Source organism: Lemur catta, chromosome 10 (assembly GCF_020740605.2).
Source record: "Lemur catta isolate mLemCat1 chromosome 10, mLemCat1.pri, whole genome shotgun sequence".
NCBI lineage: Eukaryota > Metazoa > Chordata > Mammalia > Primates > Lemuridae > Lemur > Lemur catta.
The window spans coordinates 88,655,609-88,678,377 of record NC_059137.1 but is presented as its reverse complement, the minus strand read 5'-3'; the positions used below and the strand labels follow the sequence as shown (position 1 = coordinate 88,678,377).

Below are 22,769 nucleotides of genomic sequence, written 5' to 3'. Positions count from 1 at the left end.
CTCTGGGCTCTGGGTTAAGAGAGACCAGTGTGCCTGTGGCCTGTGTGGTGCAGTTAATGATGTCCTCTCCGCTCTCCACACATGCCTCCATGGGGGAGGCAGGGGGCCCTTGCTCTGTAATGAGCTGAGGGCTGAGTGTGAGGGGCTCGGGGTCCCCTTGGGGTCCTCAGGGGCACAGCGGTTGGACCGTGAGGCAGGCTCAGTCCCAGCCCTCTGGTGGCCACCACCCCTGCTCAGCTCTCCAGACTGTGCGACAGTGTGAGGGGAACTGGAGGAGGCTTTGTGTTTGTGTAGGATTTCCTTTTTCAGGGTTCCCCTCCCTGGAACGTGCTCTTTTTTGGTTCTGAAAGCAGCCACGAGCTGAGACTTTTATCCAAAATGCTTTGCACTTCGGCTGTAGTTTGAGAAGCTGAAAATGGCCCTTAGTCTTGGCTTGCCAGGTTTCAGCGATGTTTTCCCATTGCTCCCCAAATTTGGAGCACTGAGCTTGACTCTGCCAGAAGGGAGTTCCCAGGAGGGGAGCCTAGTCCTGTCTTCGGAGGGCTCATGCCAGGGGGCAGGGGCAGGGGCAGCCTGACTGCTGGCCAGCCAGGCCACCATGGCCAAGTCCTCCAGCCCCTCTGGGCTTGAGCCTCCTCTGGGCGGGGACGGCAGTTCAGCAGTCCATGGGACCAAGAGGACCCAGGGAGCTGCCATGGGGCCTGGCACACTCTCCAGTGGGCAGCAGGGAGGTCGTACCTTTTCTGTGGAGCTGGCCTCAGCCCCCAAGGGTGTGTTAGAGGTGCTGCTCCCGCAGGAACCTAGCACCTGGCTGAGCCGCGCTTAGTCCCTCAGCTGTGCCAAGGGATACATGAGATGGGAATAAGAAGGTGTCTGGGGATGCTGGTGCAGGGCCATGGGGACAACCCGTGGCCCATCTATCTCCTGGAGTGACTGTGGCCCCTTGATAAGGCAGGGCTGGGGAATTGGGCAGAGTAGGGACAGCCAGGCCACCTATTTGGGAGGGCCAGTCCTTCCCCTCACAGGGCAGGCCTCAGGGAGGACCGGCTCCCCAGGTTCCAAGAGGAACTGTTGGCAGTTGGGCAGGCGGCCATGGGTGGATGCCTCTGGAAGGCTGGACCCTGTGCATCCCCTGAGCGGGCTGAGTGGCCGTGGTGAAGTTGCCTGCAGGTGGCAGGCTGGGTGCCCTCCCGAGCTCACCACTCTCTCCTCCGCAGGCTCTCACAAATCCGGGAAGCAGCTGCCTCCTCATCTAGTTCAAGGAGCTAAAATTCTCAATGGTGCTTTTAGATCATGGACAAAGAAGCAGGTTGGAACCGTGTCACAAGGGCCCTAGGGTGGGGGAGCAGGTGGCAGGTGGGAGGACGTGGCTAGAGACCCAGGAGCAAGGGCTCAGCCTGCCTTGGTGAGACATGGCCTGCGAAGGGCAGGTGGCTCCTCCTGCCCAGCTTGGCCCAGGGCATGCCTTTGCCCCAGTCAGACACCTGCTAGCCACCGACTGCCCACCTGGGGGTGGGCAGATGCAGATTAAGGGCCCCTCCATCAGGGGCATCGGGCAGCTTGGCTGCAAGCGCCAGTGGGGCATGGTGAGCAGGTGCCGGCCTGCCCTGGGAGGAAGGTGGGTCTGAGGGTAGGGGACAGATGGCCCATGGTGGGGATGGCGCTGCCTGAGCACAGAAAGGCCTGGAACCTTGCAGGGCCAGGGAGGGGCCAGGGGAGTAGCTGGCCGATGACCAGGCATCCAGTTCTGGACAGAGGGCACTGGGGACGCCCTCTCTGCTCCTCCCCGCCGGCCTCGGCTCTAGCTCAGAAGCCAGGCTGCCAGTGCAGGCCTAGCCCCCCAGCCGACTTTCTCCGTGGCCTGAACAGCCCCTCCCTGTGTCCTCTCCCCGAAGGCCCTACTGCGCTAGCCCCCTGGGTGTGCTTAAGCTGCGTCTCCACTGAAGGCTGTGGGGAAGCCGGCTTCTGATTGCCCTTCGCGTCTTGCTGGGGCTGTGGCTACAGACGGGAGGGGAAGGTCCAGCTCAGCCCCAGGCACCCTCAGGGACAGTGTTTCCTGGGGGGGCCTCTCCTGTGCAGAGCCACCATGCCCACCCCCAGCCTGAGGCAGGGGAGCTCCCTCCCAGGCCTGAGCCACAGGGTCTGCAGGGGGCCTTCAGGCGGAGGAGGCCAGGCAGGAATCACCGTGTGCTGCTGCTTCTCCGGTGGGCCAGGCGGGCCAGGTGGCCAGGGCCGTCCTGCGGCTCCGTCTCCCCCCGGGCGCCCCTCCCACCTCAGCTCAGCCACGTGGCCAGGTGGAGTGGACTCATTCCCAGGAAGACGGATGGGGCCCATGTCCCCTCCACAGCCTGCTCAGGCAACCTGGTCCCCTCTGGGACTTGGTTTGTCCACAAGTAGAGTGGGAGCCACAGCAGAGCAAGGTCTGGCCGGAGACGTGGGTCCAGGTGTTCTAGGACCTCATACAGCCAGGCCTCACGCTATGCCCATCTGGGTGGCTGGTGGTCCTGGCTCGGCAGCAGGGGGTGGCCTAGTGAGGTACAGGGGGACAGTCAGGAGCCACAGAGGCCTGAGGGCGCCTGACTCTGTGCCTGGCTGTCCTGCAGGCATTGGCAGAGCATGAGGACGAGCTCCCAGAGCACTTCAAACCTTCACAGCTCATCAAAGACCTGGCCAAAGAGATCCGGCTCAGTGAGGTAGGGCCATGCCCAGGGCACTGGGCTAGACCTCTGGGGACAAGGGAAGGCCTGCTTGTCTTTCTCTGAGCCTGGGGGCCAGCCTGGCCCAGAGGTGCCAGCCCATGGAAGGCCGGCATCCCAGATGGCCCTCCCTGTGCTGTCCTGGGTGGGCTCCCCTGCATGAGGGCTCTAGGTCCCAGGGCTCAGGCTGGACAGTGGTGTCCTGGTGTGAGCATGTGGGGAGTGAGAGATGGCTCTGGGCCACTCTGCAGCTCCCACGGGGCGGCAGGGCTCGGGGGCTCTAGCGGAGGAGCCTGTGGCCCAGCCCTTCCAGTCCCAGCTCAAGTGAGCCCGGACGAGCCCCTTGTGCTCGGGGTAGGACAGAAGAGCCCTAGGGCTATGGGGACCAAGTGGCCAATGGTGTGGGGCGGTGTGAGCATGTCACAGGGTGTGAGACAGATGAGCCTTTCTGGGCTGACAGTGCCTGCCAGTGTGGCAGTGAGTCTCCAGAGCCCTGGCATGTGGACCCTCCTGGGCCACAGTTTGGAAGAATCAGCTTGTGCCCCTCTCCCTTCCGTACCCCAGAATGCCTCCAAAGCCGCCCGACCGGAAGTGAATGCTGTTGCCTCCTCGGATGAGGTCTGTGACGGCGACCGGGAGAAGGAGGAACCCCCGTCTCCCATTGAAGCCACCCCACCTCGATCCCTCCTGGAGAAAGTGTCCAAAAAAAAGCCTCCCAAAACTGTGAAGATGCCCAAGCCGTCCAAAATCCCCAAACCCCCCAAGCCTCCCAAGCCCCCAAAGCCCCCCAAAACGCTGAAGCTCAAGGACGGAGGCAAGAAAAAAGGGAAGAAGTCCCGGGAGTCGGCCTCGCCCACCATCCCCAACCTGGACCTGCTCGAAGCCCACACCAAGGAGGCGCTGACCAAGATGGAGCCGCCCAAGAAGGGCAAGGTGCGGCTGCCTCACCCCAACTCCCTGCCTCATTGCCAGCTGCACTGTGGCACCTCCTGGGGTCCAGGCCCACGGGGACAGCTGGCGCCACTTGTCCTTGTTCTCCAGGTGCTCCTGGCTAGGCAAGGCGGGGAACCAGGGTGCAGCTCTCTGCAGCACCTCTGTGCAATACCCCGGGAGGGTGCAGGGTCTGGGCCCTTGCCCAGTAGATGCACTTCCCTGCCTGCTCCCAACCCGGGACTGCCACAGCTGGGCTCAGACCCAGGCGGGCAGGCTCTGCCCGTGAGCTCGCAGAGCAGTGGTCCTCAGGAAGAGGCCCCCACAGAGAGGGGTACGGTGTGTGTGTGCGGCACCCAGGAGGGCCACCTGTGGAGGGGGCAGGGCAATCTTGCAGGAGGGAGTGACCCAGTTTAGTCTTCTCAGCCAGGTAGGAAGTTTCCAGGGGACAAAGAAGCCCTTGGGACAAGGCACTGGGGCTAAGGCCTGAAAGTGGACAAGATCTGTGTGCAGAAACAGCAGGGAGAAGGCCGGTGGAGGGGGTGGGCCTGGGGGGTGAGGCAGGGACAGGCTTGCCCTGGTGGCCTGAGCCCCTGTGGACAATAAGAGAGATAGGCCCAGCCCTGAGGACGTACTCCGACTAGAGCGTCTTAGGTCTGGGCTTCAGGGACCATGAGCCCCTCCGATCAAGCAGCACTGAGTGTGAGCTCCTGGCAGAAAGAGGCTGTTACCCACTTCCTGGGGGCCAGGAACTGCCAGGGCCAACATCACAGGGCTGCAGTGAGATACGTTTGTGTTCTCCTTCCCAGGGCTAGTATGAATGAGTGAGCGAACACGTGACTGGCTGAATGACTGGATGGGTGCTGAGTGAATGAATGAATGGATGGATGGACAAACAAATGGATGAATGGATAGGTGAATGAATGAATGGAAGAATAGGTGGGTGAATGGGTAGATGAACAAATGGATGAACTGATGGATGAACAGATGAATTAATGGATGAGTGAATGGATGGGTGATGGGTGGATGAACGGATGGACAGACAGATGAATGAATGGATGGAGGAGTGAAAGAATGGATGAATGAATGAATGGAAGAACAGATGGGTGGATGGGTGGATTGCAGCGCGTGGCCAGCAGGAGGCAGGGGATCTGTGTGGCTACGTCTTTGTGCTGGAGCTCAAGGGAGTCCCGCCCACCCTCTGTGTCTGCCTCTGGGTCATGGCTGCTGCATTTTCTAGGCCACAAAGAGCGTCCTGAGTGTGCCCAATAAGGACATGGTCCACGCACAGAACGATGTGGAGAGGCTGGAAATCCGAGAGCAAACTAAGAGCAAGTCCGAGGCCAAGTGGAAGTACAAGGTGAGATGTGCATGTGTGTGCATGTGTGTCTGGGCTGCGTGAGCGTGAGCCTCGAGTCTCTGTGTGTGTGAGGGCGTGTGCGGGCAGTACCGTGAGGTGCTGCGGTGTGTGTCTGGAGCACGTGTGGCCTCCTGTGGCCACCTTCCACCGGGCTGGCACGGGTATAGGAGGTTGAGCACGTCAGCCCCTGCGTTGATGGTGTTTCCCTTCACCATTCACACCGTGGCTTGTACCTCTGCTCTCTGGGGACAGCGGCATGGAGGGCAGGTCCTGCAGGCTCAGGGGCTGCGGTGGGTGCTGAGTCCATGGGGTGCAGCCACCCAAGTGCCCCACGGTGGCCCAGGCAGCCATCAGAGCCATGGGAGACTGTCCCTCAGTGTGTTCCTGGCAGCTGCCTCTATCCACTGATGCTAGTTGGGGTCCTGACTCCCTACTCCCACGGGGGCTCAGAGACGGCCCTGGTCTTGCTTTGCAGAACAGCAAACCAGACTCCTTACTGAAGATGGAAGAGGAACAGAAGCTGGAAAAGTCGCCCCTGGCCGGAAACAAGGACAACAAGTTCTCTTTTTCTTTCTCCAACAAGAAACTCCTCGGGTATGTGAGTGCTCAGAAGGGAGGGGTGACCACACGCCCACCCCGTATCACACACACACCATACACATCATATCATACACCTCATGGTCACCCTATAGACTTACTACACACAACACATGCCATGTGTGCACCCTGCATCACACGCAAATCACACACACCGCATTACACCACACACCCACAAACCTCACACACCTCATGAACACACACACCACACATGCAAACCATACACACCACACACACACTCCACACACTGTGCACACACACAGCCTTTGGCTGACACTCTCGGGCGGCTCCCCAGGCCAGGCTCTCTCCCCCTGGGCTGCTGACCCCGCCACCTGCAGCCCTGGGCCCCGCTCACCTCTGTTGGGCCCAGACGTTGGGAGAGGCGCATCCTTGCCTCCCACAGTGCTCGTTCTGCAGGGCCAGTGTGGGCATCAGAGCTGCCCAGCAGGTGTGGGTGAGGATGCAGCTGCGGGCTGCCTGCGGTTGGGAAAGCCCCCCACCCCCACCCCCGGTCAGGGAGGGAGAGTGTGGGGCTCCGTGGATGCTGGACGTCCTGCTGGCACTGGGGCCCTGGCTCTTGGAGCACTTTGGCCAGTGGGGAGGGGCTGGTGTGAAACCAACATGGGGCGGGCGCCGAGGTCCTGGCCCATCTGGGAATCAGGAGGACTTCCTGGAGGAGATGTGGAGAGACAGAGGGCCTATCTGAGAGGTCTATGTGTGCCGGGCTGGCCTCAGCGGGCAGGCCAGAGGTGCTGAGGGCTGTGAGCCAGGCGTGGCCAAGAAAGCCTCGAGGTTCCAGCTGTGACAGTTGAGCCTGTGTTCTTACCAGTGCACAGGGCATGTTGCCTACCGAGGCCCCAGGCTGGGTCGGGAGTCAGACAGGTCCCAGTGGGAGTAGTGGCCGCTTTTTGCAGTGGATACTGATTGACTTAGCCAGGTCTCAGTTTCCTTGTTGAAAAGATGGGAGGAGAAGGCCTCCTTCCAGGTGGTGGAGAAACAGCTGGGGCCCGAATGGAGCCTGGAGGGGGCGGGGAGCTCAGTGAGGGAAGCAGGTCTGTGGGGCCCACGCTGCCCCAGCTTCATGGCCCTGAGCACGTCCATGGCTTTACCCGAAGCTTCGACCGTAGGTCCTGGCCTGGCTCTGTGATGGTGCTGTGGAGAGTTTCGAATGGAGACGAGAAAGATGGACACGGTTCTGTGGCCATGTGTACACGCGTGTGTCTGTGGCTCAGACTGCAGAGGGTCCTCGGCCGCCCCTTCACTTAGAGTGCTGGTAGCAGCCTCATCCCTGGCGCTCTGTCTGGATGTCTGCGTTTGCATTTTCCCGGGTTTGGAGTTGTGTCGATTTCAAGTTCCAGACATTTCTGCCTCATCCTGTTGTCCCTACTATTGGGAGAGAAACCTGTCCTCAAGCCCCTGTGGGGGCCAAGGCCATTGCTGCTCTTATGCCGAGTGCGCGGGGCTCCTCTCCTCTGAAGCAGGCCTGCCTTGCCCCAGCAGGGAGACAGGCCACACGATGTCACTGAGACCCTTGTGTCTGTGCTGTGGCCCTGCCCCTGAATGGATTTCTCCAAAATAGCTATTCAGGAAAAACCAGGAAGGTTGGACCCTGTCCCCGTCAGACACTGTCTCAGAGTGCGCCTGGCTTCCCGCCGCCTGGGGGAGGGGCACTGCAGCTGCTGGGGGAGGGCTCGCTCTGCCCCCTGTGAGCTGCGAACCGGGACCAGACACGGTGGGGACACAGCCCTGAGGAGGAGGCCATGGGGTTGGGGAGTGTCCCCTCTTGTGGAGAGGTAACGTCCCACAATGGGACTGAGGGTCCACAGCCCTGGCCTGGCCGCCTGCCACCAGCTGCTCCTGCCTGCCAAGGGCCTGGGGGACACTCGGGCAGGGGTCTTGTGGGAGGGCCCGCCTGCCTGCGCCGTGGGCCGTGTGGACGCCGCTGACTCGCTCACTTCTGCCCTAGCCCCAAGGCTCTCAGGCCCCCGACGAGCCCTGGTGTGTTCGGGGCCTTGCAGAACTTCAAGGAGGACAAGCCCAAGCCTGTGCGGGACGAGTACGAGTATGTGTCTGATGACGGGGAGCTCAAGATTGACGAGTTTCCCATCAGGAGGAAGAAAAACGCCCCAAAAAGGGACCTATCCTGTGAGTTGGGAGGGGATGTTGGGGGAGGGGCGTGGGGCGGGACCCAGCCTGCCGGCAAGGGGTCAGCCAGGCCCCCCAGGCGGCTGTGGGACCCTCACGGCTGTGCTTTCAGTCCTGCTGGAGAAGAAGGAGGTGCTCCCCACACCCACCACGAGGCCAAAGCTGGACTCAGCAGCGTACAAGGTGAGCCGCCTCCCGAGGCCCTGCTCTGTCCTCCGTGGCTGTCTCTGGGCAGTCCCCAAGGCTGCGGCTGCCGGGCTCTGCAGCCTTGCTCTTGACAGGGTGGTCTCTGAGGGTGTTTCTGCGTGAGGTGCTGGAGGAGTGTCCTCACCCTCACCCCACCCTTTCTTGGGTGAGTTCTCATGGGCAGGCCATGGCTGGGCTCAGGCGTGGGCTTGGCACAGGAAGCACAAGCGTGTGCCTGAGCCTGCGGCCACCAGGGCTAAAAGCAAGCACGTGGCGGGGAGGGTCTGCAGAGGCCTCTGCACGTGGTGGGGGCCTCAGGACCTGCCCTGCAGAGAGATAAAGCAAGACTTGCCCCCAGGGCGGGAGCCGGGCGGGATTTATTGTTGGGGGATCTTGCACCAAGATGGCCTCTGCGGCCGCGTCTGACAACAGACATAGTAGCTGTCTCTCCGTGGGCATGGGGGGGCGTGTCCCTGCTGAGCCACCTGCCAGGCAAGTTATCTGGATGTGTTACCAGTTTCCTCGAGCCCGAGGTTCCTTGGGGACTGCAGGCCCAGCCCCAACCTCTCTTCTCCCAACCACGGTAGCTTTATCTGTGTTGGGTATTGGGGCTCTCGCTCATGTGAGGGTTTCTTTGAACTGAGTTCCTCTGTGAAAGCAGGGCATGGTGTGAAGACACCTTGGTCCTCTGTGGTCCTGGAGTCTGGCAGCCACGTCTGCCCCACATGTGTTTGGCCAGCCAGCCGCGCCGGCCCCAGGGCCGCGGTCAGACCCCAGCAGTGTTCATTGGAAGGGCAGGGCTGTTTAAAAACTTTCAAAAGCCTATTTCAGTCCCTGAAGGGAAAATGTAATCTCCCTCCTTCCTCCCGAGCCCTTCCGTGGCACGTCCCTCCTCTCGCTGGCTACTCTGTCCCTCACCCAGCAGAGCGATGACTCCTCGGACGAGGGCTCACTGCACATCGACACGGACTCCAAGCCCGGCCGCAACACCAAAGTGAAGAAGGAGGGCGGGAGCTCGGCGGCCGGCATCCTGGACCTGCTGCAGGCCAGTGAGGAGGTTGGCGCCCTGGAGTACAACCCCGGCAGGTGGGCCCCGCACCCACAGCACCCACAGGGCGGCGGGGAGGCCGGCCACGGCCGGGCCTGGGCCGCAGTGCAGGGGCCGGTGATGGGCTGACCCTGGGCCTGGGCAGAAGGGCACACCGAAGGCCCAGCCCGGCCCAGCCTGGCACTGGCCCGGCTTCTGGTCCTGGAGAAGGAGTTGGTGCCTCCGGGGCTTTGCATTCGACCAAGGGCTGGGGTTCATTTCCCTTCCATGGTCCCAGTTAAATTCTCTCTGAATCACAGGTTCTTAATTTTGTCTGTGAACACTGAGACTTGTTTTTTCATGTGGAAATTTTATAGGAATACCGCAGACAGGTAACTGAGGGGGTGGGGCCTATAGCCCCCTCCGAGGCACTGCGGGCCCATGCAGGGGACCCAGCTGCGGTGGGGGTGGTGCTCACACAGCCGTCCTGGTCCTCGACAGCTGCAGACTCCCCCTGCACAGATGGGGAAGCTGAGACTCAGCTTAGACAACTTGCCCTCGGCCAGGACAGTGGGGAGCGGCCGACGCAGGCCAGACTCCGCGTCCACCTGACTCCACAGCCCAAGCCTGGGGTTTGCAGAGGGTTGACCAGTGCTGGGTCATGCTGTCTGGGCATGAGCCGCTGGAGTGACTTGGCCCGAGGAAGGCAGGGCCCATGTGGCCTGTCGGTCCCAGGTCTGCCCCGTTCCCCCAGATCTGTCTCTGAGACTCTGTGGTTTCCAGAATGGACGACCCAGGGCTGCACTCTTGACCCACTCAGCACAGCGCCGAGGGCTGTTCCGTGGGCAGGTGGAGGCTGCAGGTCAGGCCCACTCTTAGACAGACGGGAGGTCTTAGGCAAGACAGATAAAGGGCTTGATTGAAAGGAGCTTTCGCTGAATCAGTTGGCTCTATTTTATTTCATAAATGACTATTTTGCATGCAATATTATGCTCTTGTAGTATTGAACACAAAAAGCCAGCCAAAAGGTGCTTTCTTTTAACGGGAGGGAAGTGTGAATGAAGGCTTCCACAGCGCCTGGGGTGGTTTCTGCCCACGGTCAGGCCTGCGCCCCTTGCTGTGGGGGGGCGCCGGCGGCCGGGAGGCGAAGCCTGGCTGGGGGCCGCTGCCTGTCAGCACCTGCAGCGCCGCCCGGAGCCCCCTGCAGCCCTCGGGGGCCTGTCTTCTGGGAACAGGTGTGCACTAGCTGACACCTTGGTGGCTGGCCTTAGCCTGCAGAGGCCCCCTAGACACCCTGGGCCCCCCGAGGTCCGTGGAGAGACCTGGGCGCAGAGTATGATGAGGGAAGACAGGGCTGAGAGCCTCAGCCTGGGGCCACCAGGTGGTTTGTCATGGGCACCTGGGGACTTGCGAGGGGCGTGGAGATGGGGACACAGGCCTGGGAGGGCTTCATGTCCCCTTCTGTGAGGAGGTGCTGTGTCCCGGGCTCCTGGCTGTGACTGTGGGCCCAGGAGGGGTGGCCCACGTGTGGACATGCTGCTGGACCAGGAGCACAGAGGCTTCCCGCCCGTACCAGCGGGGGGAGGGGCACAGGGGCTGCAGATGCGCGTGTGTCCTCACACACGGGCCCACGTGCACGTGTGCCTGCCGGGGGCCTGCGAGGCCACCACCCCCTCAGCCCACCGCAGGCAGTCCCCCTTCCAGAGTCTCCCATTTGGAGCATAGGTCAGTTTTTGATGGTCCATTTGCTCTGTTTTAAGTACTAGCTGTTTGGAAAAAACAGCTGAAGAAAACGGAGGAAAATATGTTAATTTCTTGTGGATGGTTTGCTTAGTGTTTACTGCTGGGGGGAAAAGGAGAAGATTTTGGTATGCTAATTGGAGGATTAAAGTATTATTTTCCATGCCGACTGGGTAAACTTCGCTCGTGATTCACCCGAGACCCCGTGGACACACAGGGCCGGCCAGGCGTGCGGCCCCCAGCTCGTGGCAGATGAGCCCAGATGGCAGGGGGGCTGCTCACTTCCGTGCTGGCGGGGGCCCCACCATGTGTCAGGACCCTCACGGTGGGTGTCCGGGCCCCCACGGCTGGGGTGTAGGCCACTCACCCTCCAGTCTGTCTGGGCCACGCCGGCAGGTGAGGGGCCGGGGCGGGCCTGTCTGGAGGGTGCAGGGCGGGTCGCTTGTTCTTGTTGGTTCCTGAGCTGGGGCTGGGAAGGACCTGCTCCTGCTGAGGCCAGTGAGGGTGACACAGCAGTGGTGACGCCAGGGCAAGCCCCGGCCTGCAGCACCGGGGCTCGTGTGGCATGAGCAGTGCAGGGCACCACCACGCTGGGGGGTGGCCCCAGCGGCGTCTTCGGAGGGCAGTGTGACCACATCTCACTTCCCCTTGCTGCGGCTCTGGAACCTCAGTCCTGCTCTGTTCCGGGGAAACCCCAAGACGCATCTCTGTCCAGTGTGTCTCACACGGGACCTGGGAGGTGGCATTTATGGAGGGCTGCAGTGAGGGACGCCTTCCCAGGCGCTGGGCAAAGTGCCTCTGAGTCGGCTGGACCCTCAGAGAGCCGGGGCCTGGGCCTCTGCACTGTCCCTCGCAGACCAAGCCTGCCTCACCAGCCCCAGGGCCACAGGGCCGCCTCTGGGCCAGCGTTCACGGGGGCAGCTCCCTACCCCTGCCCGCTCTGGCAGAGCCTCAGTCTTAGGAGCCCTCTGGCTTCTGAGTAGCGGCTTGTCTGGGTCCCCGGTGAGGCCACTGACCTGGGCCCTTCAGCCCGTGCCTGGTGACGCTGGGTGAGCACAGACCCGCCAAGCTGGGGTGGCTTGTCTGCCTGTGACTGCCTTGGCCTCTTCTTCCTTGTCTTACCTGTGTGCTGTGTCCTCAAGCCCCAACACAGCACCAGGGCACGCAGGTGGCCACTCCCAGCCGGCATTCTGGTCCCGGGCTCCTCACAGGCCCGTCTCTTACCTGGCCACCCGCTCCTCAGGAAGGCTCGTGGTCCCTTCTCATCTGCAGGACCTTCCTGAAATACTTCCAGTACTTCTTGGAAGTAGTGCGGTGGGGCAAGGGGACAGGGGATGGGGACTTGAGAGAGGTGGATGCCGATGCAGGCGTCCTGGGAGGGGTGGCAGGTACCTGCGTGCCCTGAGTCTGAGCCCGGAGCACCCGGATGCAGTGACAGGTGTGGCTGGGCCCGGCCGGTGGCAGGGCCTCCCCTGCAGGCTGGGGTGGGCTGCCCTGTCCTGGGTTGGGCCAGGTTTGCTCTGCAGGGCAGTGGGCAAGGGTGAGGGCTAGAAAGGGACACTGCAGGGGGACACCTGCTGGGCTGGTCCACACAAGATGGGCAATTGTGGGCCCCCCGTCCTGGCTGCACACGGCATCTGGAGCCCAGAGCAGACCCCTGTCTCAGAATCTCGGGAAAGGACTGGGCATTGGCACTTTTAAGCTGCCCAGGCAGTCATGGTGCACAGATGGATGGGGGTCCTGGCTGCAGGGGGAGTGGGCTGGGGTGGGGTAGGCCACATGAGGAGGCCAGGGCTTGGCCCCGGGAAGGTCTGGTAGGGATGGGAGGAGGTCCCCTGAGAAGCCCAGGACTTGGCCTCGAGGCTTCTCACTGTCCAGCAGCATCTGGCCCCTGCCTCTGAGTGGGGACAGTGGTTACCTTGTCCTACCCCTCCCTGAGCCCAGGCAGGCCAATCACACACTGGGCATTTCAGGAGCTCCCTCCAAAAGGAGGGGAGCAAGTGCAGCCAGGAGGAGGTGCAGGCACAGACATGGGGCTGGGAGAGCACAGGCCGAGTGCTGTCTTGCCTGGAGCTGAGGGCAATGGGGGGTAGGGGGTGAAGAGGAGAGGGCTGAGCTTGGGCAAGCTGAGGTGCAGCTGTGCCTGTCCAGGTGCAAGTGTGGGTGCAGGTGCAAGTGTGGGTGCAGCTGTGCCTGTCCAGGTGCAGGTACAGGTGTGGGTGCAGCTGTGCCTGTCCAGGTGCAGGTGTGAGTACAGGTGCAGGTGTGGGTGCAGCTGTGCCTGTCCAGGTGCAGGTTCAGGTGTGGGTACAGCTGTGCCTGTCCAGGTGCAGGTGCAGGTGTGGGTACAACTGTGCCTGTCCAGGTGCAGGTGCAGGTGTGGGTACAGGTGCAGGTGTAGGTGTGGGTGCAGCTGTGCCTGTCCAGGTGCAGGTGCAGGTGTGGGTACAGGTGCAGGTGTAGGTGCAGCTGTGCCTGTCCAGGTGCAGGTGCAGGTGTGGGTACAGGTGCAGGTGTGGGTGCAGCTGTGCCTGTCCAGGTGCAGGTGCAGGTGTGGGTACCGGTGCAGGTGTGGGTACAGGTGCCAGTGTGGGTGCAGCTGTGCCTGTCCAGGTGCAGGTGTGGTCCAGGTGCAGGTGTGGTCCAGGTGCAGGTGTAGGGATGGTAAGAAGGTGCAGGTCACTGGGGAGAACGTGTGTTGTGGGAGGGAGAGGGCTATGCTGCCCCGTCTCAGGGTGGCGTATGGGAAGGTGGGGGGAAGGGGTGCCCAGGACCAGGGTTGAGGATGGGGTCTGCGGTGGTGGGAGAGCCACAGGGTGGCCCAGGGGGGTGCACAGAGCGGCTAGGTGTGCAGAAGGGAGGCAGCTGAGTCAGCTTGCCAGCTTTAAGGAGACAGAGCCCAGAGCGTGCCCATGCGTGGGCCTGGACTTCCCTTCTGCTGCTGTCCTCCTGTGTGTCCCCTCTGCGTGCCGGTCCCCGTCCCCAGGCCTCCAGCCCTCCCCATGGAGTGGGGGTGGGTGAGCAGGGAATCATCAGCTCACCCTCTGCACTCCATGCCCCCTGCTGGCCACCTGGGCCAGGAGTTTGTGCAGGCCGCGGGCCGCGGGCTGAGTGCCTGTCTCCCTGTGCCCCCAGCCAGCCCCCGGCCTCCCCCAGCACGCAGGAAGCCATTCAGGGAATGCTGTCCATGGCCAACCTGCAGGCCTCCGACTCCTGCCTGCAGACCACCTGGGGCGCCGGCCAGGCCAAGGGGAGCTCGCTGGCGGCCCACAGCGCCCGGAAGAATGGGGGCAGCGGGGGCAAGAGCGTGGGCAAGCGGCTGCTGAAGAGGACCGCCAAGAACAGCGTGGACCTGGACGACTACGAGGAGGAGCAGGACCACCTGGACGCCTGCTTCAAGGACTCGGATTACGGTGAGTGCGCGGTGTGGGGCGGGGCTGGCACCCCCTCGCGAGGCCTCTCTGAGGACGGGGCTGTGCCGGGAGGTCAGCCTGGGGGCCTGGGGGGCTGGGCCCTTTTCCCCTTTGAGATAGAATTCACAGACCGTAAAATCCACCCTTTAAAAGCGTGCAGTTCAGTGGTCTTGAGTGTACTTAGAGGCACGTGCAATTGTGGCCGCAGTCTGTTGTAGAACATTTCGCCACCCCAAGAGGAAGCCCCGTCCCCGTTAGCAGTCCCCGGCAGCCAGGAATCCACGTTGTTTCTGCAGATTGCCTGTTCTGGACTTTTGGGTACTCACACAGTGTGTGTCCTTTTGTGACTGGCTTATTTCACTTAACATAGAGTCTGCAAGGTTCATCTATGCTGTTCAAATGTCAGAGTTCCCGTACTTTGGGGGGCTCAGTGCTACTCATGGTGCGGGCAGACCATGTGTTTGCCATTCATCCCGCGATGAATGCTGGGGCAGCTCTTGCCTTTTGGCGTCCATGACTGGCCGTGGGCCTGTGCTGTCACCCTCCTTGGCCGTATTCTTCGGAGGGCAATTTCTGGGTCATAGGTCACTGTGTATTAACATTTGGGCTTCTGAGGACCTGCCCAACTGGTTTCCAGGCAGCTGCACCATTTTGCGGTCACAGGGCTTTGAGATCCTCACATCACTCTGTCTCTGTGTCAGACGGAGAGGCCAAGGCCCAGTGTGGCCCTGCGGCTGGCACCTGAGGCCAGGCGGTGAGGTAGCACCCAGCCGTGGGTCTGGCTTCCGCGCGAGGCATGGCCCTCACCTCCCCCAGAGCTGGACAGTCTGGCTTGGGGCCAGGCCCTGGAGGAGCTGCTCTGGCCACATCGAAGGGGACTGGAGATAGAGGACCTGCCTCCATGCCGCTGCCCACGCCCGGGAGCATTCCGTGCCCCATGGGGGTGCTGGCACAGGGCGCCTGTTCCCAGGGCCAGCACACGCTGCCTCACTCAGTCGGAACCCTTCCTCACACCGTGCTCATGGCCAGAGCCGGGCTTTGGCCCCACGGAGGCGGGAGGCTGCGGTGACGGGGAGAGCTGCGTGTCTGTGCTGCCGTCTGCGGCAGACCCTCCTGTGAGTGAGGCCGGCTCTGCCCCACATCTGGTGGACAGACCTGGGCTGCTCAGCGGGGCCTGCCCTGGTGTGACAGACAGACCGACAGCAAAGTGAACTCCTGTTTTCCGGGCTCTTTCTGGGTGTGGAGTGCTGGGCCTCTGCTTGCCTCCTGTAGAATCTCGGGTCCTGGGGGCTCTTGGGCAGGTTGAAAGACCACAACCCGTAGTGCAGGGTGGCCCTCGGCTTAGGGAGGGTCATCGGCAAGTCGCCATGTTGGGGCCGCTCCCCACCGGCCACCGGTCCTGCCGTGCCAGGGCCCTCCACCGAGCCTTGCTGGGCAGGTCTGGGGGCCTTCAAGCCCACCCAGGCCCGTGGATGTGAAATGTTTCCTCTGGCAACACCGGGCGGGCTGGGGCGGACGAAGCTGGGCGGGCGGATGTGGGCGTCCTCTTGTCTGGACAGTCCCGACCTCAGGATGCTTTCCAGGTGCTTGTGCTCACGTGTGGGGCATCCTCGCCACAGGCAGCTCCACTGCACCTGACGGTGGCCTGAGGTGGCCCTGGGGTGGCCAGTGGGGAAGGTCTGCCATGCTGGTGGCCCCTGGGCCTGCCCGGCAGCTCAGCGGGCCTGGCCTTGCGCTTTTCTCCCTTAGTTTACCCCTCCCTGGAGTCAGATGAAGACAACCCTGTCTTCAAGTCCCGGTCGAAGAAGAGGAAAGGCTCAGACGATGCTCCCTACAGCCCAACAGGTAGTGCTGGGGGGTCCCCTGACCCTGCACGGGCAGCTGTGACCTCACTGCTCCTCCTCCGCGGCCCCTGAGAACGAGGGCTCAGCCCTGTGCCGGGCCTGTCCCAGCGGCTGGGCTGCTCGTCCTGCGGGGGACGGTCTGCCGCCTGCAGAAGCGTGCCTGGGCTCTGCAGTGCTTCTTGGGGCCTCAGAGCCCACACGCGCTTCTCCGCAGCCCCTGCTCAGAAGCCTCACCCCTCGGGCCAGCCCCTCTACTCCATTTCTTCCTCGCTGAGCAGCTCCGTGACTGTCACCTTTGTATGTGGTGGCATCACCTGCTCTTGCCACCTGCCTGCCCCCTCCTGTCTTGCAGGGCCTCCAATGTGGCACTGTCCCCGTTGGGTGGGGCAGCGGCCCTGGTCTGATGTGGCTGCACATCCAGGGAGCCTGGTGCTCGGGGCCAGGCGGGGGTGGGGATGGGAGAGCCCCCAAAAGGAGGGTTGGAGAGGCTGCAGCTGGCAGCTTGAGGGGACCGGCCCTTCTCTTCCGCAGCGAGGGTTGGCCCATCAGTGCCAAGACAGGACAGGCCGGTGCGTGAGGGTACCCGAGTGGCCTCCATTGAGACCGGGCTGGCAGCCGCTGCAGCCAAGCTGTCCCAGCAGGTGAGGAGGGGCTAAGGGAGGGGGACACCGCATCCAGGCCCCCACTACCCCCACCTGGGCTCAGGCTCACCCGGAAACCATGCACAGACCACCTGGGCTCTGGGGGCTGTCCCAGGCGTGGGGACATTTGATTATAGAGAACACTAATTCCTCCACTTCCCAAATTCCCTGTGGGTGGGGACAGAGGAGCTGGGAACTGACAGCCTGGGCCCGACACGGGACAGTCCCCTTCTTGCCGGGGCTGGGCTGCTCTCTGGGGAGGGGAGGCCCCTGAGGCCTCCGTGCACCCCTCGGGAGACAGCAGCTTGGGGGCTCTCCCCTTTCCCTGGTGATTCCAGCGTTCTGGAGTTTTCCTCGCGGCTGGGAGGTGGGGTGTCCCTCTGCACACCCTTCTTTCTTCCAATCTCCTTTGCTACCTTCGGCTCCTCCCAGCTCAGAAAGGGGGGGTCCTGGAGCCTCAGGCATTCCGTGGACCAGGCCTGACACCATTTGGGTGCCCAAGGGAGTTAATAGGATCGATGTGAACATTATTCCAGGACCGAGAGACCCCCAGCAGCTCAGGGCAGGGTGACAGGGGTGGCGGTGCCAGTCCCACAGGCCCAACTGCTGGGTGAACTCGCACTGAGTGGGGAGGTTGGGCCAGCTGCCCCCAGCCCTGGTGCCATGTCCCCACGAGTCCCTGTGTCTGCGGGTGGCCCAGGTTCAGGTCTCAGGCCCCCGCTGCCGGCAGTGTTGTGCTTGGGGGTCCACAGCAAGGCTGTGCGGGCTCCTCCGACATCCGGGGTGGGCGGGTGTCGAGGCTGCCCTGCCGTTAACGTGCCTGTGCTTTGTCCACAGGAGGAGCAGAAAAGTAGGAAAAAAAAGAGCAGCAAAAGGAAGCTGACTCCGAACGCCGCCTCCCTTTCTGCCTCCGCCTCTGCCGGCACCACCTCGGCCTCCACCACGCCTGCCTCCACCACCCCAGCCTCCACCACCCCGGCCTCCACCACCCCGGCCTCCACCAGCACGGCCAGCAGCCAAGCTTCCCAGGAGGGCAGCTCGCCCGAGCCGCCGCCCGAGTCCCACAGCAGCAGCCTGGCCGACCACGAGTACACGGCAGCCGGAGCCTTCCCCGGGGCGCCAGCCGGCCGCGCCTCCCAGCCCATGGCCCCCGGCGTCTTTCTCACGCAGCGGCGGCCCTCCGCGTCCTCCCCCAACAGCAACAGCGCTGCCAAAGGTACCTGCCGGCCCCTGCCCTGCCCGCCCCCGCCCCGCCCCCCACGGGCAGCCCTAGCCTTGCAGACTGGGCCGGGGCAGAGGACGGCGCGTCTTGTGGGAGGTGCTGGGCCCCAGGATGGCAGGTGGCTTTGGTCCGGGTTAGCTGCTTCTCAGCACCTGCGTGTCCCCAGCACAGGCACCAGCGCTTCTGCCCCTCCCTGCTGTGCCTGCAGCCTGGCCACAGGGCGTGGAGGGTGGTGGCCTGGTTGCGGAAGGTGGCTCCCAAGTGGCCTCACGGCCAGGGATGGGGCCCCGGCATCCTCACATCCTTCTCAGGATACGGTCCCAGAGCCCGTGTCTGCCCCACCTCCCATGGCCCTGTGGGGACGCAGCCTCTGAGCTGGACGCCTTGTTGGCGACACGGGACCTATGAGGGGTGCTGAGCCCCGAGCTGGGGCCTCACAGGCCGTTGTAGGCAGGGGCTGCAGGCTGCCTGCCGGGGGTCAGCGGGACCCACCCCCCGGCTGCTCCCCTCGCCTTCTCACTCACCGTTGCTCTCTGTGTCTCCTCCCCATCCCCTTAGGAAAACGTACAAAAAAGGGCATGGCTACCGCCAAGCAGAGGCTTGGGAAAATTTTGAAAATTCATCGGAACGGGAAACTGCTCCTTTAAAGTTTGGAAAGCCAGGAAGCTTCTGCTCCGCTCAGGACCCCCTGGAGCCCCGCGAAAATCTGTCCCCCAAGGAGGGAGGCCGAGCTGCCTCACCCAGGGAGGGCCTCGCCTCTGCCCGGCCGCCACTCCCCCCCAAACGAGCGTCTGTCCCTTGAGCAGGCGGAGCGAGCCAAGCGTGGCCGCCCCTCGTTTTGAATCTGGACTTCCTTTCTCAAGTTGCTAGAGTGACCAGCCCCTGAAAAGTGGCCCTGCCAGTTGGAGAACTATTCATTCCACTTTCAGGACAGCCTCCAGGCACCCCTGAGCGTGGGCGCGATTGCAGGGCCTCTGCAGCTCTGCCGAGAGCACAAGTCCTTCGCGGAAGGCGGAGTGAGCCGATGCTCACCAGCCCGAGTCTGAGCTGGCCGCGGCTGGTAACCTCCAGAGGCTTAAAAAAAGGCAAAGAACACAGAAGGAGGAGGAGCAAGCAGGATGTTTATGTACCCCCTTCTCATCCTGAGTGATTCTCAGACAAGTCCAGAGAGCGCTCGGCTGGCAAGGAAGGATCTGCCCCGAGCTCCCTGGTTGGCAGGTGGCAGCAGGATGGTGGGTGTCTCGCCCTCAATGCCCAGGGGCACTTCTCGGGGGTGGCTAGGACTGGCAGCCAGGTCGGTGTGTTAGCAGGCAGGGGAGCCATTGCGGGGTCCCCAGGAAAGGGCAAGGGCTCAGCCACGTCTTGGGGCCAGGGGCCCAGGCTAAGCCACGTGGAGGGGACCGGTCTAGCCCTGCCGGCTATACTCCAGAGAAGCACTTCTCAGCCAAGGCACCCCTGCCCTAGGACTGGCGGGGTGGGGACAGTGGCCAGGTGGCCTGAGGACGCGTGGACGGCACTTCTCTATTCTCCCATGTCGGCGTGTGGTGTCGCGTGCATGGGTCGTACCTGGACGGAGTGTCCACCCATCGACGCGGAGGGGCTGGATTTGTTTCTCAGGCAATCCTGTATTTTAATTTTAGATGTATTTCCTGAAGCATATTTTTCATAGAATGTAGCGTGTAAATAGCTTTTTAAATAACTTCTTTTTTATAAGAGTAAAAGTATCTTTAGGAATTTCTTTCTATAGAGTTCTTCATTAACATTTATACGAGTTTTTTGCGGAGTCTGATGGACAGTTGGGTTCTGATGCTTTTTCCTTTTCCTTCTTTCCTTTTGTTATTATTTTTTTTCTTTTAGGAACTAAGGTATTGCCTGAAAAACAAGTGATGTCTGTGCAGCCTTATACTCTGTCTTTACAGAAGCAAATAGTACACAAAAGATCTATTTCAGACACATTTTGAAGATGAATCTTCAACTTTAATACCAGCTCTTTGTTTTCCTTCTTGTATGATGAGGGGATTGGGGGATACAGTTATTTTACTAGCACCTTGTGAAGTGTTTCTGTGTTTTGTGATGCTGTAATTTATTAATGTTTGTAGCTTTTTATATTTGTACATTTCTTATGAGCTTTGTTTATATACCCATTACCTGGATGTTTTGTCCATGAGGAGAGGCAGCTTGGTGGAGGCCTTATCCACTCCCGCTTGTCCTGGTAGGAGGGACGCGGTCTCGAGGGCCTGAGGCCGGGAGCGGGGAAGCCTCACGGGGTCCCGGGCTCACTCAGAACCGGTGTTTTTAAAGTTCCCTTTATCCTGTCCTTGTTGAACATTTATATAATCTAACCCGGACATCAAGCTGTCCTCGCTCTCTCTCTCTCTCTTTTTAATTTTATTATTATTTGGCAACATGTACATTTCTAACAAAGTTTATCGTGGCTATTAAAGTGTTTTATTTCCCAGTTCATATTACTCTTGTATTGAGTCCATGAGGTCTAAGGCAACTTAGATCAAAGTTTTAAAAAAGTAAAATATTTCAGGTTTTGTACAGAACCATGTCTGTGTCATTTCTGCCCAGTTGCAGTCATCCGCCCCAGCAAGGACGGCGGCAGGAAGGGCCAGGCCGGGACCCCTGCCCAGGCCCAGGCTGCCAGTGTTTCTCGCAGAAAGCCCCAGATTGCACCCCAAAGTCGCAGCACCCCAGGCTGGCCGGCAGGAGTGGTCAGAAGAGACCCTCGGGCCATGGGGGCAGCAGCCTTCGAGACTCTGGCTCGGCCAGTCCTGGCTGTGAGGGTGTCCTTGGGCGGCCTCTAGAACATCCTCAGGGACTCAGGTGTGCGGTCTGGCTCCAGGTTCCTGAGCCCAGTGAATGCACACATGTGCCCCGACATGGGCTGGACACCCAGATGCACGTAAGCGTGTGCACGATTTCAGGCTAAATTGCACATTATTCACAATAAACAAAGAAAAATAGCCCTTGCCCCCAACAGATACACTCAAATGATAGGAGGACAGGGAAGGGTGCCAAGTGCAGGGCAGGGTGACCATTCATGGTGCACGTCAGGCAGGGCTGCCAGGACACAGGTGAGGCCCGGTTCTCAGTGGGGTGTGCACACGTGGGGAACAGTGGATGAGACAGTCACAAGAATAACCTCAGGCCGTTCAGGTGGTGCAGGTGAGTGAAAACTGAGGATTAATGTGAGGGCTGGACAGGCCTCCGCAGTGGGGAGTGGCCCTGCTCTGCCACAATGTCTTGCCCTGGGATAAGAGCTGGGCGTGGTAAGGGGTCCAATCTCCGGATAAGCTGGAGAAGGGGCAGTTTGGCCCAGGTCGCCCAAGTTCCCCCAGCTTGCAGGTAGCTGAGCCAGCATCAGATCTGCCTGTCTGTGCCTGGAGCAAGCCTGGAAGCAGGTCCCTCCAAGGGAGGCCCCAAGCACAGAGCCCTGAGCTGCTGGACTTCTAACCACGCAGCTGTGAGGTAGCAGTGGGGGCTGGTTGCAGCCCCTATGTTTGTGGAAATTCACCAGGTGCCATTAGTCATGCAGCGCAGAAAACCAACAGAGGGTGTGACCTCGAGCCAGTCCTTTCTCCCTGAGCGGAGTTTTCCCGAGTCCCTGCTGGGTGCTCGGGGGAAATGCCCCTCACCACATACGGCCGAGGGGTCCCTTCCAGGACCTCTGGGCTGCAGGGTGGGTGTCCCAGTGCTGCCACCAGGCAGTGCCCTGAGCTGTCCAGGCTGCTGGGCCTCTTGCAGGGGCTGGCACGCCCGCTCTAAGCCACTCCACTGGGCCCCAGCAAGAGCTGAGTGGCCTCTGCACACCCTGAGGCTTCCTGGGCAGCTGGCTGGCCTGTCCCTGCTCAGATCCCCAGGAGTCCCCACATCCTCGACCTCACAGCCTCTGAGAAAACGCACAGCCCCTCGAGGCCCAGGCTCGGAAGCCCCTGAGCGTGGGCGGGCGGGCCATACTCAGGCTGGCCAGGCCCTGAGCCCAGCATCTTTTTTTTTTTGAGACAGAGTCTCGCTCTGTTGCCCGGGCCAGAGTGAGTGCTGTGGCGTCCGCCTAGCTCACAGCAACCTCAGACTCCTGGGCTTAAGCGATCCTACTGCCTCAGCCTCCCGAGTAGCTGGGACTACAGGCATGCGCCACCATGCCTGGCTAATTTTTTCTATATATATTTTTAGTTGGCCAGATAATTTCTTTTTATTTTTTTAGTAGAGACGAGGTCTTGCTCTTGTTCAGGCTGGTCTCGAACTCCTGACCTCGAGCGATCCGCCCGCCTCGGCCTCCCAGAGGGCTAGGATTACAGGCATGAGCCACTGCGCCCGGCCTGAGCCCAGCGTCTTGATCTTGATGGTAGAGCTGTCTGGGTGCTGGTTGGGTCCACCCCGACCCCAGTGTCTCCGTCAGGGCTGGGAGGAGCTTCCGGAGGCTGCCCAGCATCTCCCAGGGTGCAGGCTCCATCTTGCGCCAACTCCTGCCAGCCCGGCGCCTGGGGGCCCGCCCTCACGTGCACGGCGCGAGGGGTCCGCCCGTGGGAGGCGCCCACAGGCCTGGGTGCGAGTCTCTGAGCGCACCTGCGGCTGGGGAGGCAGGAAGCCCGCCGCGGCCCCGGCCATGGCCCTCCTGGCTTTAATGCTCCTCCTCCACCTGGGTGTCAGTGCTGACAGCGCTGTGACAGTGAACTTGGGAGGATGAGGTCCAGGACACAGGTGATCAACAGAGGCCCAGGCTCCGCCCTGACTGCCACACAGGTGTCTGTGGGGGTCCCCGCGGGAGAGTGCCGTCCGTTCTTGCAGACAGCCAGCCTGGCTGGGGCCCTCCCTTCATCTGCCTCCAGGCGCCCCGACACACGACACCAGACTGCTTCTGACCACCGTGCTGAGAGGGGGGCGTCCGGGCGCTGCGGCACCACCGTCCTGAGTCAGCAACTGGGTCCTCGAGTTCCCGCTGGGAAGAGCCACCGCCCAGCA

The 22,769-nt window shown here is 61.8% G+C and overlaps 1 protein-coding gene across 3 annotated transcripts in view; it reads left to right on the top strand.

Moving 5' to 3' along the window:
• The window catches only part of PHF2 (PHD finger protein 2), a 95,862-nt gene extending 75,512 nt beyond the window's left edge, over positions 1 to 20,350 (top strand). For 2 of the 3 annotated variants that reach the window (XM_045562198.1, XM_045562200.1), the window contains exons 10-22: positions 1,218 to 1,309; positions 2,604 to 2,693; positions 3,261 to 3,629; positions 4,867 to 4,986; positions 5,462 to 5,580; positions 7,550 to 7,728; positions 7,841 to 7,911; positions 8,837 to 9,000; positions 13,817 to 14,094; positions 15,844 to 15,939; positions 16,470 to 16,579; positions 17,417 to 17,795; positions 18,360 to 20,350. In XM_045562198.1, the coding sequence (XP_045418154.1) occupies positions 1,218 to 1,309; positions 2,604 to 2,693; positions 3,261 to 3,629; positions 4,867 to 4,986; positions 5,462 to 5,580; positions 7,550 to 7,728; positions 7,841 to 7,911; positions 8,837 to 9,000; positions 13,817 to 14,094; positions 15,844 to 15,939; positions 16,470 to 16,579; positions 17,417 to 17,795; positions 18,360 to 18,448 (2,156 nt within the window). In that variant the 3' untranslated portion in view covers positions 18,449 to 20,350. The remainder of the gene's footprint in view (positions 1 to 1,217; positions 1,310 to 2,603; positions 2,694 to 3,260; positions 3,630 to 4,866; positions 4,987 to 5,461; positions 5,581 to 7,549; positions 7,729 to 7,840; positions 7,912 to 8,836; positions 9,001 to 13,816; positions 14,095 to 15,843; positions 15,940 to 16,469; positions 16,580 to 17,416; positions 17,796 to 18,359) is intronic. The other variant, XM_045562199.1, reaches the window with a different exon arrangement.
• Positions 20,351 to 22,769: the final 2,419 nt, after the last annotated feature.